This window comes from Hemitrygon akajei, chromosome 9, assembly GCF_048418815.1.
Source record: "Hemitrygon akajei chromosome 9, sHemAka1.3, whole genome shotgun sequence".
NCBI classification, from domain to species: Eukaryota; Metazoa; Chordata; class Chondrichthyes; order Myliobatiformes; family Dasyatidae; genus Hemitrygon; species Hemitrygon akajei.
Genome location: NC_133132.1, coordinates 89,263,734 through 89,277,986, shown reverse-complemented (window position 1 = coordinate 89,277,986; position 14,253 = coordinate 89,263,734). Strand labels below are relative to the sequence as shown.

The window sequence follows — 14,253 nt, the reverse complement described above, 5'->3', positions numbered from 1 at the left end:
GTGTGGGCTCCAATCCGGACCACGGCAACACCTCATGTGGGCTCCAATCCGGACCACGGCAACACCTCGTGTGGGCTCCAATCCGGACCACGGCAACACCTCGTGTGGGCTCCAATCCGGACCACGGCAACACCTCGTGTGGGCTCCAATCCGGACCACGGCAACGCCTCGTGTGGGCTCCAATCCGGACCACGGCAACGCCCCGTGTGGGCTCCAATCCGGACCACGGCAACACCTCGTGTGGGCTCCAATCCGGACCACGGCAACACCTCTTGTGGGCTCCAATCCGGACCACGGCAACACCTCGTGTGGGCTCCAATCCGGACCACGGCAACACCTCGTGTGGGCTCCAACCCATATGGCAACCTTATCTTCCTTTTTAATGCTGAAGCTTTCTTATGTCAGTGACAAAGGAGGCGTACCTTGACTACTCCACACAGGAAGAAACTTGTGTTCAGGCAGCAGATACAGTCCCTTGCTCAAATCTGAACAGCCTATGATTTAGGACTGATTGGCTACTGGAGCTAAATTTCTTTCTCCCATAAAATGAAGCCAAGTGCTATCCATCTTGGTGGAACCTCCAAGTAACTGTTGTCACCAATAATAAAATTAATAAAATAACTGGGCCCAGAACGTAGCATTCTTTTACTTTACTTGTGTACAAGGTAGATAGCATAGGCCCCTGTCACCCACACTGTTCTGGTCTGAACAGAAAACTGCGATTTTTATACAGAACTGGCTTAGCAGTTACAGATATTGATTATTGTAAATCGTATATGTTAACATTCCTTATGCTTGCAAGATCAATCACTAGTCGCAATAAAGGTGTTAACGTCAATCAAATCTTCGAGCAGACAGGTGATGTTATTTTGAAGTTAGTAAAGTCAATAGAGCTTTACTTTCTGGGTATGTTTCATATTTTTCTGTTATCTCATCTGTCTCTGGTAACCCCTATTGTGCAAAGCAACAGTACGTTTTAGGATGCCCTTTCTAGAAAATCTGACGATAGAGGCCTCACTCATCTGGCTTGAGTACACATTGGCACAATCAACCCTGCCTATCTTGTCTGTAGTAGGTGGAGGTATCTCCAGCAGTCTCGCTTGACTATAACTGCCCTAGGCTATCTTTGCCTTACTGTGATTTGACAATTCTGCATCCGAATAAAACAGCTATCTTGTTGGAAGCATGGAGCCTTTCCCTCAAGCAACAACATTAAAGTTGATCATCCGTTCATTCATTCATTCATTCATTCATTTGTTTGCTGTTTACCAATTATTGGCCCCTAGCCTGTAGTTTTCAGCTTGCAAATGTCGAGCACAAGCTATGTAGAAATATATATTTCTTTCTGATTGAGCTATTTCCATTGCATGATCTTGTTGAGAGATCACATGAGTAATTCTTTAGTTTTCTACCTTTTGCAGATGTCCCAGTATGGCACTTCATCATGTAGAGGGTCTTCCTTGTCTCCCTTTGGAAGTTCATTAGCTTCTTCTTTTGGTTCTTGTGTACTGATTTCAAAATACATGTATAAACTGTGCCCAATTTTAATCACCTCAAAACTGGAATCAATGATTTCTGTGTTCATTGATGAAGCACCAGTTTTCAACATTTTTCTCCAAATGATGTCCTTTATAGGTTTTATTACTGGCATAACATGTTTTGATTACTTTGTTATCTATATTTTGGAAATAATTCTGACATTTTTTCCAAATACTTGCCCCTAGTTTTCCTCCAGTGGTGACTGTGAATCTGAGAGTCATGAGTCAAGCCTTGCTCCGAAGGGAGCTCAAAGTAAATTTCTATGATCAAAGTACCTCTAAGTCACTATATACGACCCAGAGATTCCTTTTCTTGCAGGCATACTCAGTGAATCCATAATAAAATAATAACCACAATAGTGTCAATGAAAGGCTACAACAATTAGGGCGTTCAACCAGTCTGCAAAAGAAAACTGTGCAAGTACAAAAAGAAATAAATGAACAGTAAGTATTGCAAACATGAGATGACGAGTCATTGAAAGTGAGTCTGTAGGTTGTGGGAACCTTTCCGTAATGGGGTGAGTGAAGGTATCCCCTTTGATCCAAAAGCCTGATGACTGAGGGGAAATAAATGTTCCTGAATCTGGGGTTGTAAGTCCCGAGGTTCCTGTATCTTCTTTGTGATGGCAGCAGCAAGAAGAGAGCATGTCCTGGGTAGTGGGGGCCTCTGATGATGGATGCTGCTTTTCTGTGATAACACCATGTAGGTGTGCTAAATGGCAGGGGACAGCTATACCGGTGATAGACTGGGGTGTAGCCACTACTTTTTGTAGAATTTTCCATTCAAGCGCATTGGTGTTTGCATACCAGGCTATGATGCAGCCAGTAAAAATACTGTCCACTAAACATCAATAAAAGTTTGTCAAGGTTGTAGATGTCATGTCAAATCTTCACAAACTCCTAACCATGTAGAGGTGCTGACACGCTTCCTTCGTAATTGCACTTGCATGCTGGGCTTGAGGCAGATCGTCCAAAATAATAACACAGAGGAATTTAAAGTTGTTGATCCTCTCTACCTCTGATCCTCTGATGAGGACTGGCTCATGGACCTCTGATCTTCTCCTCCTCTACTCAATAATCAGCTCCTTTGTCTTGAGTAAGAGGTTGTTGTTATAGCACCACTCAGCCAGATTTTCATCCTCACTCCTGTATGCTGATTGTCACCACCTCGGATTTAGCCTACAGCAATGGTGTCATCAGCAAGCCTGGATATAGCATCGGAGCTGTACTTATCTACACAGTCATATGTGTAAAGCAAGTAGAGATGAGGGCTAAGTACCTGCGCTGATGGAGATTGTGGAAGAGATGTTGTTGCCAATCCGAACTAACTGGAGTCTGCAAGTGAGTAAGTCGAGGATCCTATTACACAAGGAGGTATTGAGTCCAAGGTCTTGAAGCTTATTGATTAGTCTTGAGGAGATGACGGTATTGAATGCCAAGTTGAAATCAATAATGAGCATTCTGATGTATACTGACCAGATGTTCCAGGGTTGAGTGAAGAGCCAATGGGATGGCTTCTGCTGTGGACCTGTTACTCCAGTAAGGCAAATTGGAGCAGATTCAAGTTGCTTATCTGGCAGGAGTTGATATGTTTTTACCAACTTTTCAAAACACTTCATCACAGTAGATGTAAGTGCTATTGGATGATGGTCATTGGGGCAGGTTACCATGTTCTTATTAGGCATTGGTATAATTGAAGCCTGCTTGAAGCAGATGGGTACCTCAGACTGCTGAAATGAGAGGTTAAGGATCTCAGCTCCTGCTCGTTGATCAGCACAGGTCTTTACCACTTGGTTCGGTAACCCATCCAGCCTGGATGTTTTGGTTTCTTCACCCTCCTAAAGGCTGCTTACACATTGGCATCAAAGACTGAAATTACAGGATCATCAGGCAATGTGGGAGCTTGTGATGGTCCCTCCATGTTTTGATGATCTAAGTGAGCATAGAAGGAATGGAGTTCATCTGGAAGCAAAACTCCATTGTCACCTATGTCATTTGATTTAATTTTACAGTACGAGGTTATTGTATTCAAGCCCTGTCAAGCATCTTTCATTGATTCAAGTTTTGTCAAGCGTATTGGGACCTCTTGTGCTACAGGTTATATGCTGATGGTAATTGGGCAGGATATTATTCAAACAAGCCATGTTAAAGTCCCCAAATATGATTCGAAATGTGTTGGGATGGACTGTTCCTTGAATGTAGATGGCATCATGCAGTATCTCAAACACTGTGCTCCTACCGGAGGAGTCAAAGTTTCTGGCCAAAGCCCTTCAGCCTGAAATATCTACTGTTTATTCATCTCCATGGTTGCTGCCTGATGTATTGAGTTTAACCGATAACCTGATTTCCTTTTTGTGAATATAACTTTGTATTGACAAAGTTGAATACAGGAGAACTGTATTGGTCAGGAGAACTTAAACCTATCTTAATTTATGTATTTGTGATCAATTAATGGAATTTGAAGGAAGTGCCCCATTCTTGAAGTTAAATTCAAAAGGCTTGCCTGAAGCTTCAAGACTAGACTGAATCTACTGCTCCGCCATAAATCTCAACTGTTTCATTGTTTCTTGGAATGTTAACTTCTCTGAAATACCCTAGGGGGCAGGTAGAAATGGAGAATAAGTGACATCCTTGTCCATAACATCCACATCTCTAGAATGTGACTGCTTATAATCAGAGCACCTACCATTAAAAGTAATTGCACTTGAAACACTTTGGGACATTCTGGGTACATAAAAAGGTGTTATAATAAATACTGTCTCCTTTCATACTCCTGACTTAACACGGCATCTAAGGTATGTTACAGAGTATATTTGTCTTTTGCACAGGAATTAGAACACTGGTTAGGGGGCTATGACCAAAGACAAGCTAAAGTTAGGCTCTGAGAGGGCTTTTGGAAGGAGGAGAAAATGCGGCAAGCTGCATGAAGAAGCAGATTGCAGAGGTCTAGGTGCATATACTTAAGCTTATGTCAGTCAGTTTTGGGATTAGAATGTAAGGTTTATACATCATTGAACTCTGAATTATTGTTCAGAGATGGCAATAAAAGAACAGCAGCCTTAAGTACAGCAATCAAGTGATTAAGCTAAGGAACAAATAGTACAATGTAAGCAACAATCTAATTTGCTCTGATCCATGACTTGCCTTTTTGTGTACTGTTAAACAGCTTAACTCATTATTTCGGCACCTGAACTGGAAAAATACAATCACTTTGCATAGCATCTGCTCTAAAGGCCATTTGTGCAGATTAAATAGACTACATTTTCAAATGTCCTGTGTATTTTTCTTTCTTCTTCTGCAAATGCCTAAATTTTTGATTGATAATGCAGAAAGTAACCAATGTCATCAAAGCTAGCAATTGAATGCAGAGTTTAAAGACCCAAAACGGTTTCAGAATACAGATATTTCTGAAGTTATGGAAATGTTGTATGGTGTGATAATATTAGAGAATGCACAATATTTCATGACTTCACAACATTCAGCACTGCAGCTGCTTCCATTAGCCTGTTTCATCAAATTGATCCATGATACACAGGAAAAGTTAGGATCTTTTAAATTTATACATTAATTCATTTTGAATAAAGAAGAAACAAAGTTTTTTATCCTTATTTGCCATCTAGCAATAATATAATTAACTGCTATCATACATTATTCCGACAATAACATCAGTTGTCTGCAGCGTAGCCTTACAGATGACTGGGACCATTTCTGGGAAAGGTGGGATCTGTGCAATTTGGATGGGTTACACCTGGATCTGACTGAGTGCAACATTCTTGCAGGGGTGGAGAGCGGTGGCTGGGGGGGGGAGCTAAATTATTTTGGTACTGGAATGGGACATAGAATATATTGCAGTCAGGCTGGAGGTAGACTCAAATATTGAACAAGAGTGAAGCCAGTCCAGTAGGCCTTGCAGACATGGATGTGATAAGACACACAAGGCTAAAATGCATCTATATTAATATGAGGAGTCTACTACATAAAATTCCACAGACTTGGAGTTTTGGTCATGCTGGAATAGCAGACTTTGTAGATGAGGAAGTATCTCAGTGCACTTTATCTCACTTTACATGGAGTCATAAGGGCAAACAGCACGGAAACAGGTCCTTCAGCCTAATTGGTCCAAGCCGATCAAGATACCCATCCAAGCTATATAGATGTTAAGCCATTAACCTTCTAGACCTTTCTAACTGTCTTTTATAATTTGTTATTGTACCTGCCTTAACCACTTCATCTGGCAGCTCATTCCACATACGTAACTCCGTTGGTGTAAAAAAAAATCACCTCTCACCTTAACCCATGCCCTCCCAGTTCTTAGTTCCTGAATCCTGGGAAAAAGACTAAGTGTATTAACCCTATCTATGAGGTTCTGTTACAATTTTATAAACATTTTTTTGACCACAGACGGAGTGCTTTGTGCAGTTCTGGTTACCTAACTATATGAAGGATGAGTTTTCACTGGAGCAGATGCAGGAGAGATTTACCAGAAAGTCTCAGGGGAAGCATTTCTGTTATGAGGAGAGTCTGATTTTATTTGGAGCAGAGGTAGGATGGAAGCCAGAATCATGAGAAAGTCTGCAGAGCTGGAAACCCAAAGCAATACACATGAAAATACTGGAGGAACTCAGCAGGCCAGGCAGCATCCATGTAATTGAATAGACAGTCAACATTTCAGGCTGAGTCTGTTCTTCAGAACTAAGAAGGAAGATGGAAGATGCCAGGATGAAAAGGTGGAGGGAAGGGAAGGAGGCTAGCTGGAAAGTGATAGGTGAAGCCAGGTGGGTGGGAAGATGGAATCTGATAGGAGAGGGGAATTGATCATTGGAAAAAGGATTTATTTTCCCATAGAGAAGTGCTTCCACAAGAGGTTTATGGTAAAGGAGGTAAGAGATACAGTGGAGATCTGAGGAGGATTTTTTTTATCTAGAGGGTTGTAGCATCAGGAACATTCAGAGGGAATGGATGGTGGTGGCAGAATTCCTTGCAACATGTACTGGAAGGAGTACTTGAATCACAGGACATGGAGACCAGGGACCAAGTGTTGATAAATGGGTTCGGTATCAAGGATAGTTGATGATCAGCTTTAGCCTGATGAGCCAAAGCATCCATCTCTTTTACTGTATGACTCTATGGCTTTAAGTAAATAGGCAGTTTCATGCCTCTTTTTGAACTGAAGAAAAGAATCACACTGTTTATTTTGGATGAAATGATACGGAAGTGATTATTGCACAGGTTTAAAGTACATTGTATCAGGAGACTTGACAGCTTAGTGTACAGTATTATTTTCCACTCCCTGGTTCTCGGCTCCCAGAGGTGGAAATTTGATTTGAATAAAGCTCTGCAGAGTCAGTAGTCCTGCTTCATGTCACTTGTTTTACAGGTGTGACCCAGACAGTAAATAGTGATGGGCTGATTAGACCGGGGTCTCTGATGGATGCAAGCCATTCAAGCTAAAACAATTATTTTGTTGTTTTGTGTGCGCAGGGTGTTTGCACAATGACTACTGCATTTCTGCATTTCTTCTTCCTGGCTTCGTTCTGCTGGGTTTTGACTGAAGCTTGGCAATCTTACATGGCTGTCACAGGGAAGATTAGAACAAGGCTCATTCGTAAACGTTTTCTATGCCTTGGCTGGGGTAAGAAATAATAACTGTATAAATATTTCATTGTGATGAATGATATTTTTGTATTCTTTATGAAATATATTTTCCTTTAAAATTGCTTTCTCTGAAAGGTATCACAGATAAAAGTACTGTGAGAGATAATTGATTCATTTTTGATTTCACAGCAGTATACATTATACTTGTATTCCTCCTTATGTGCAGTGATATGGATTTCTTATAAAATTTAATTTATTTCTTCAGGATTGCCTGCATTGGTGGTGGCAATATCTATGGGATTTACAAAGGCTAAAGGATATGGTACATCAAATTAGTAAGTTGCTTCAAAGCTCTTTGGCTTCTTCCACAGCTGCTATTATCGACATCTGCTGTCTTCATCAAATTAGAAGGCCAAACGATAAGGTTTTTGGTGTCCAAACAGTGTGTATGCCCACCTCAAGAAACTTCAAGGTGATACTTCAAAAATGATTTTTTTACTAAATTCCTTCGATATTTGGTACACAGAGGGCACTACACTATTGATTGCAATCGAATATAGAACAGTACAGCACAGGAACAAGCCCTTCAGCCCACAATGTTGTGCAGAATAAATAACTTGGTAATCAAATGCCCACCTGAACTAATCTCTTCTGCATACACCCCATCCATATCGTTCCATTTCCTGCACATTCACAGGCCTCTCTAAACGCCTCTTCAACACCTCTATTATATTTGCCTCCACTACCACTCCAGGCAGCCACAATTCTCTTCTAAAAACTTCTGCACATCTCCTTTGAACTTTGGTCTCCCCTCACTTTAAATGCATGTCTTCTGTATTAGACATTTTAACCTTGGGTAAAAGCCAAAAAATTTAGTTCTTGAAGGTGATTGAAGTACTGAGCTTAACTAGGATTCTATTGCATTTGCTATGCCTTTAACTTCAAAATTACTTTGTTTATAATATTTTTCACTTACTTGCATTGATGTTCTGATTTGAGTGGCTATTTTAAGTAATTAGATTTCGTCTTTTGTGAAAAGTTATTACAATTTACAGAGCATACTGTAACTAGCGATGTTCGCTAGCGTGTATGTACCAGAACTGTAGTGGAAATCCCATATACTTATTTAATCTCCTGCTGAGAGCCTCACTGCCCTTCCAGCTTCCAGCTGTCTTGGGCTGAGCTCCAATCAGTCAATGAACAGATGAAGAATCAGTAGCAGTCTATGTGAGATCTCATCCTAGGTGCCACTAAACAATGACTATACATCTCCCACTAACACAGCCAAATTTAAAATCTTACTGTTTTTTGACCACCTCTGCCATATACTAAGTTTCCACTGTCAGAGTGACACTTGGTAAAACTCGACCTTATTACTTTATAGCAGGATGTGGATTTGCATTTTATGTTCATTGAAAGCACTTTAATATCTATCAAGTTCCATTTAATTGAGGTTGGTGATCCAATGCAGTCAAATACCTTTTTTGCTGAGTAACCATGTTGGTTGATACTTTTAAATATGAGCAAGTCTGCAGATGCTGGAAATCCAAAGCAAAACACTCAAAATGTTGGAGGAACTCAGCAGATCAGCATCTGTGGAATTGAATAACCATTGATATTTGGAGCCGAGGCCCTTCTTCAGGACTTTTGGTTGATACTTTTGTTAATTGTTACACTTTGCATTCTATCTAAGATCACATATCTCCAGACCTTATCATGACAGCCAAGCAGAATCCCACAGTGAGGTGAGAGGCCCTTTTCCAATTCGAACCTCAACTCGAGGACCAGACCTATCCTTATCCATAATTAACTTGAAACTAATGACATTATGGTCACTGGACCCAAAATATTCACCTACACATAATTCTGTCACCTGACCTGCCTGGTTCCCTAATAGGGGGTAAAGTATTACATTCATCTCTCGTAGGTACCTCTATATATTGATTTAGAAAACTTTCCTGAACACATTTGACAAACTCCAAGCCATCTAGCCCTTTCACAGTGTGGGAGTCTCAGTCAATATGTGGAAAGTTAAAATCCCCTACTATTATAACTTTCTGTTTCTTACATCTGTCTGCTATCTCTCTACAGATTTGCTCCTCCAATTCTCTCTGACTATTGGGCGGTCTATAATACAACCCTATTAGTGTGGTCACACTTTTCCCGTTCCTCAGCTCATCCATATGGCATCTGTAGACAAGCCCTCTGGGCTGTCCTGTCTAGGCACAGCTGTGATATTTTCCCTGTAATGCCACTCCTCCCCCTTTCATCCTCCCCCTCTATCACGTCCGAAACAACAGAACCCCGGAACATTAAGCTGCCAATCCTGCCCCTCCTGCAACCAAGTCACACTAATAGCAAAGCAATAATGCCGTAATCCCACAAGCCAATCCATGCCCTAAGCTCATCTGCCTTACCTACAATACTCCTTACATTGAAATAAATGCACCTGAGGACATTTCTATCATGTACAAACTTTTGATTTCTATCTATACATGCAGTCCTCACATGACCTTTATCCTCCTCCAACTTACTATGTGCTCTAACACTCTGGTTACATAAAGGTAACAAAGCAGTAAAATGAAATTACAATGCAGAATGTAGTGTAACAATACAGAGGAGGTGCAGTGCAGGTAAACACATAAAATGCAAGGTAAGTTGGGAGAACAAAAATTCATCTTTGAAGTTTGAAGTCAATTATCCCAGGACATCATGGCAGAAGTTCCATAAGGCAGCATCCTAGGCCCAACCATTTTCAGCTGCTTCATCAATGACCCTCCTTCCATCAGAAGGTCAGAATTGATGATACTCATTGACAATTGCGCAATATACATTTCTATTCAGTTGCTCAGCAAGTGAAACAGCCCATACCTGAGTACGACAGAACCCAAAGTCATGTGGGTTGGTAAGTGACTAGCGACATTCATGTCACACAGGTTCTAATCAATGATCATCTCCAACAAGTGAGTAAAATCACTTGTTCCTGACATTCAATATGATTACTTTTGTCAGGTCCCCACAGTGAATATTCTGAGAGTTGTCACTGGTTAGAAACTCAGCAGTGGACAAGCCACAGAGTTACTGTCACCATAAGAGCAATTCAAAGGCTAGGTATTCTACGATGAGTCATTAATTTTCTGATACACAAAAAAACATTCAATCATCTACACAGAGTGTGATGGAATACTTCCCACTTGCCTGATGAGTGCAGCTCTGACATTTCTCAAGAAGGTCAGCATTATCCAGGACAGTGGACAAAGTAGCCCACTTGACTGTCACCCCATTTACCACCTTAAGAATTCATACCAGTGGCTACCATAGGTGCCAACAACAAAATGTACTGCAGCAGCTCATCAAAAGTGCTTCATTAGCATTTATTTCCCCAATATGCAGTTTCAATCACCCAGGATGAAGTGCATGGAATTTCATTGTACACGAGTTATCCAGTGAGTCTCACAATCCTGACTTGGAAAAATATTGCTGTTTGTAAATCCTGGCACTTCTTCCCCAACAATGATGAGAGTTTCTTAAGTATGCAAAGTGAAACTGTTCTATTAAACTTTTCCCAATAACCATACAAGGGCTTTTTTAGTTGGGCCCTAAGTGCCAGCCTTGCCAGCAATGACCATGTCCTATCAAGGAATAAAGTCCTGTTCATTTTGAAGGCAATCTGCTGATTACCAACAAAATGGAGACTACATTCTACAGTTTTTCCAATGGACTATTGATCCAGAGAGGAAACATAGGTAGCTCTCAACATTTCCAGATTTTTTTTGTAAGCTAGGTTTTTGCAATTCAAACTGGAAGGAGCAGGAATGGCTAAAGGTAAGATTTCCATTGCACTGTCCCTGTGGAATGTTTGATGCAGCATGGATCTCCATGCAAAGTTAGCAGGCATCACTGAGGAGTCTGAGAGTGGCTTAGAGATCCGTAGCCAAGCTCCCAACACTTTCTTTTAAGCTAACCCCCACCCCCTGCCTCCCTCACCCATTTTTACAAAATACTGTAAGTATGGCTAATGTGTGAAAACTGATCCGTGATAATTAACTTGGACGACACCTCCATGGCCACGTAAACTTCACTCAAGCTCAGAAGCAAACAGCACCCCATAGATATCAAAGTTCAAAATAAATTTATTATCAAAGTAGATATACCACCCTGAGATGCATTTTCTTATAACTCAAATGTTTTGTACTTTACAATGAGAATCAGGTTTATTTACAAGTGCATTTACATATGAGAGGATTTAGCCAAAATTAGTGAATCATTAAAGCATTTATTTGTGTGGATCAATAATCAGATTTCCTTGAGTAAACTACAGCCCTATTCAGTGCTATTAATTAGCTTTAAGCAATTTTAAGTCTAAACTTAAAGAGCCATCTGCATCTCAACAGAAAGTCGACATCTCAGGCATTGGGATCAAGGGTGACTTGCTTCCACCCAGTAAAGTTGAAACTAATGGTAACTGGTGAGGCTATTGTGGGGCTCATTTTCTCTCATAGATGAGGCAGATGGTGCCCAGAGGGGTAGGAAAGGGGTAGATGGGTAAATTGTGAGATGAAGCACTAGTTTCACTGCTTCCATAGGGATTCTGTGCGATGCCAATGCATGGACTCAGTGTTCCCAATGTCATCCCAAATGCACTTTCTCCTCTTGAGTAGTGATAGGCCAGAGATTCCCGTATGTCAGTGGGGATCTTTCAAGGAGGTTTAGATCCTATAATTGAATCCTTTACTCTTTCCATCTGGTATTCTTCCCATCATCAAGCTCGGAACAGTGTGACTGTCTCATCAAAAGGTACTGGTGAGCAAACGAGATATTTTCCCCTCCCCGTCAGGATTGCTGGATTGTAGAACTTCCCCAAAGTAACATGAACTAATTTGTCTTTTCCCTGCTAAAACCTGAATTTTTACTACCATTTTCTGCCTATGGGTTGGCTCAGTAGCTCCTTGCTGTGTCTTTTTCACATTCATCAAAGATTGTTCCTTGACGCTTCACCCAGAAAAGCTCTTCTTTCATACAATCAAGCTCTGTGGTAACATTGGCTGTGTTTCAGAATTATTTGGTAAGCAAGAGTGGAATACGTACAGTATTAATATCACCATTAGGAGATGCTAGATTGGATTGCACATAATCCCAATGGAGAGGTACCTATATTGAAAACTACAGATCCATAGCTTGTAGCTGAGTAATTGGTTAATTTTTTAAAAAGAGACAGAAGAGTGACTGCAGAAGCTGGAAATCAGGATCAGCATACACGAAATACTAGAGGAAATCAATGGGTCAGGCAGCATCTATTGGGTAGTTAGAGATTTAAAGGTCCTGAGTGGGCAGAAATTATAAAAAGATGGATAAATAGGATTTTTTTCCTTGCATATCAAATAAGAATTGTCAATATGATGATAACATAAGAGTGGACAGACAAGTGATATTTATGATTAGTGGAAAAAAATGATTAAATTACTCCTGAAGAACTACAGCAGTTCAACAGTGTAGCTGTTACCACCATTTTCTCTTGTGCATTTAGGGATGGGCAATGAATGCTGGCATGGAAATCAATATTAAAAACAGAGAGATGGTCCTTCAGGCTGCTCTCAGTCAGCAAGTTAAAAGCATGGTAAATATTCCTGTGCAGTGCACACAGCAAGGCATCAACAGGCCTTTGGTCTATGACTTATCAGTGAAAACACCCATTGTGCCAGAGCTCCATGTTGAGCAGCAGGGAGGCGATAGGAAGCTAATTCACCTTTTACTGGTTATATTTTGTTTTGTTTGTGGGATGAAAGTTGGCTTGGTCCTGGAAGAACTCAGATATTCTCATGTTTTAATTTCTGGCGTGAGATTTATCCAGAGCATAGAACATTACAACACAATGCAAGCCCTACAGCCCACAATGTTTTAACCTACTTTGAAATCAATCTAACCCTTCCCTCCTCCATAACCTGCCATTTTTCTACCATGTGCCTATCTAAGAGCTTCTTAAAAGCCCCTAATGTAGCTGCCTCTACACCATCCCCAGAAGGGTTTTCTGCACACCATTACTGTGTGTGTAAAGAACTTAACTCTGACGTCATCCCTATACTTTCCACCAATTGCCTTAAACTTATGCCTCCCTCATGTTAGGACATTCTTGAGCCTGTTTTTAATAACACTGCCCATAGATGTTGAATGCTGGAATTTCATTGGCATTAAATTCTCACTGCTTGAGAGTCTGTCTGCTCTTAAATTTGCCTACTGATGATTAATTTAATGTATACTTCTAACTTTAATGTGTGGTTATTATTTTTATGTTCACAGCTGCTGGCTGTCACTGGAGGGAGGCCTTTTGTATGCATTTGTTGGACCTGCAGCAGCTGTTGTTCTGGTAAAACAAATATGCATGCGCTCCTATCATTAAATCTTGCACATCCCACTTAAAGCCCCATTGAAGCAATCTGATCATTGCATGAGTTGGTATTTCATAAAGTGATTAATTTGACAGTACAATGTGTTTTGTTTCTGTTTATGTGATTAATATCTTGTTTTTCTTTAGCTCTTTCAAACCAAAGGAATCCATCCTAAAATGTCTGCCTAAGTTTAATAGGTCTCCACTCTAGGTGGGGAGACACCTTCAGTGCTCACACTGCCATCACAGCCAGCCCCATACAGCAGAGACATCCATGGTGCTTACAGAAAAATATTACAGATGATAAAAATCTGCAATAAAAACAAAGAATTGCCTAAAAAACTCCCAACAGGTTAAGCAGCATCTATGGATAGAAAAAGAGAGTCAATGTTTAAGATCAAAATCCTGGAACATTAACTATTTTTCTCTTTCTCCATGTATTATTGGCATTATATGTTTGCATTACAGAATCAGGGTGCCTCCCACCAGAGAGCACAACATGTAGGGAATCCACGGGGTATTTACTAGGTCTATCCATATCCGCAATGACCTACCATGTAAAGTCAAAGAAACAGACTTGCAACTGGCATTTATTTTTAAATATCACTGGCTACTTAAGGTCGTCAGTGGAGCTTTGACAGAGTTGTGAGGAAGACAGTGTTTCCCTGGCAGCAGCCATCTTGGAAGATTGGAATCCCTCCAGATCACGGCAAATACCCTGTATTTGACATGCAC

General features: G+C 40.7%; 1 protein-coding gene across 9 annotated transcripts in view; it reads left to right on the top strand.

Annotated features, from left to right (window-relative positions):
- Positions 1-14,253, top strand: part of adgrb3 (adhesion G protein-coupled receptor B3) — a 766,644-nt gene that overhangs the window by 653,159 nt on the left and 99,232 nt on the right. For all 9 annotated transcript variants that reach the window (XM_073056508.1, XM_073056504.1, XM_073056509.1 and 6 more), the window contains 3 exons: positions 7,020-7,170; positions 7,399-7,468; positions 13,431-13,497. In XM_073056508.1, the coding sequence (XP_072912609.1) occupies positions 7,020-7,170; positions 7,399-7,468; positions 13,431-13,497 (288 nt within the window). The remainder of the gene's footprint in view (positions 1-7,019; positions 7,171-7,398; positions 7,469-13,430; positions 13,498-14,253) is intronic.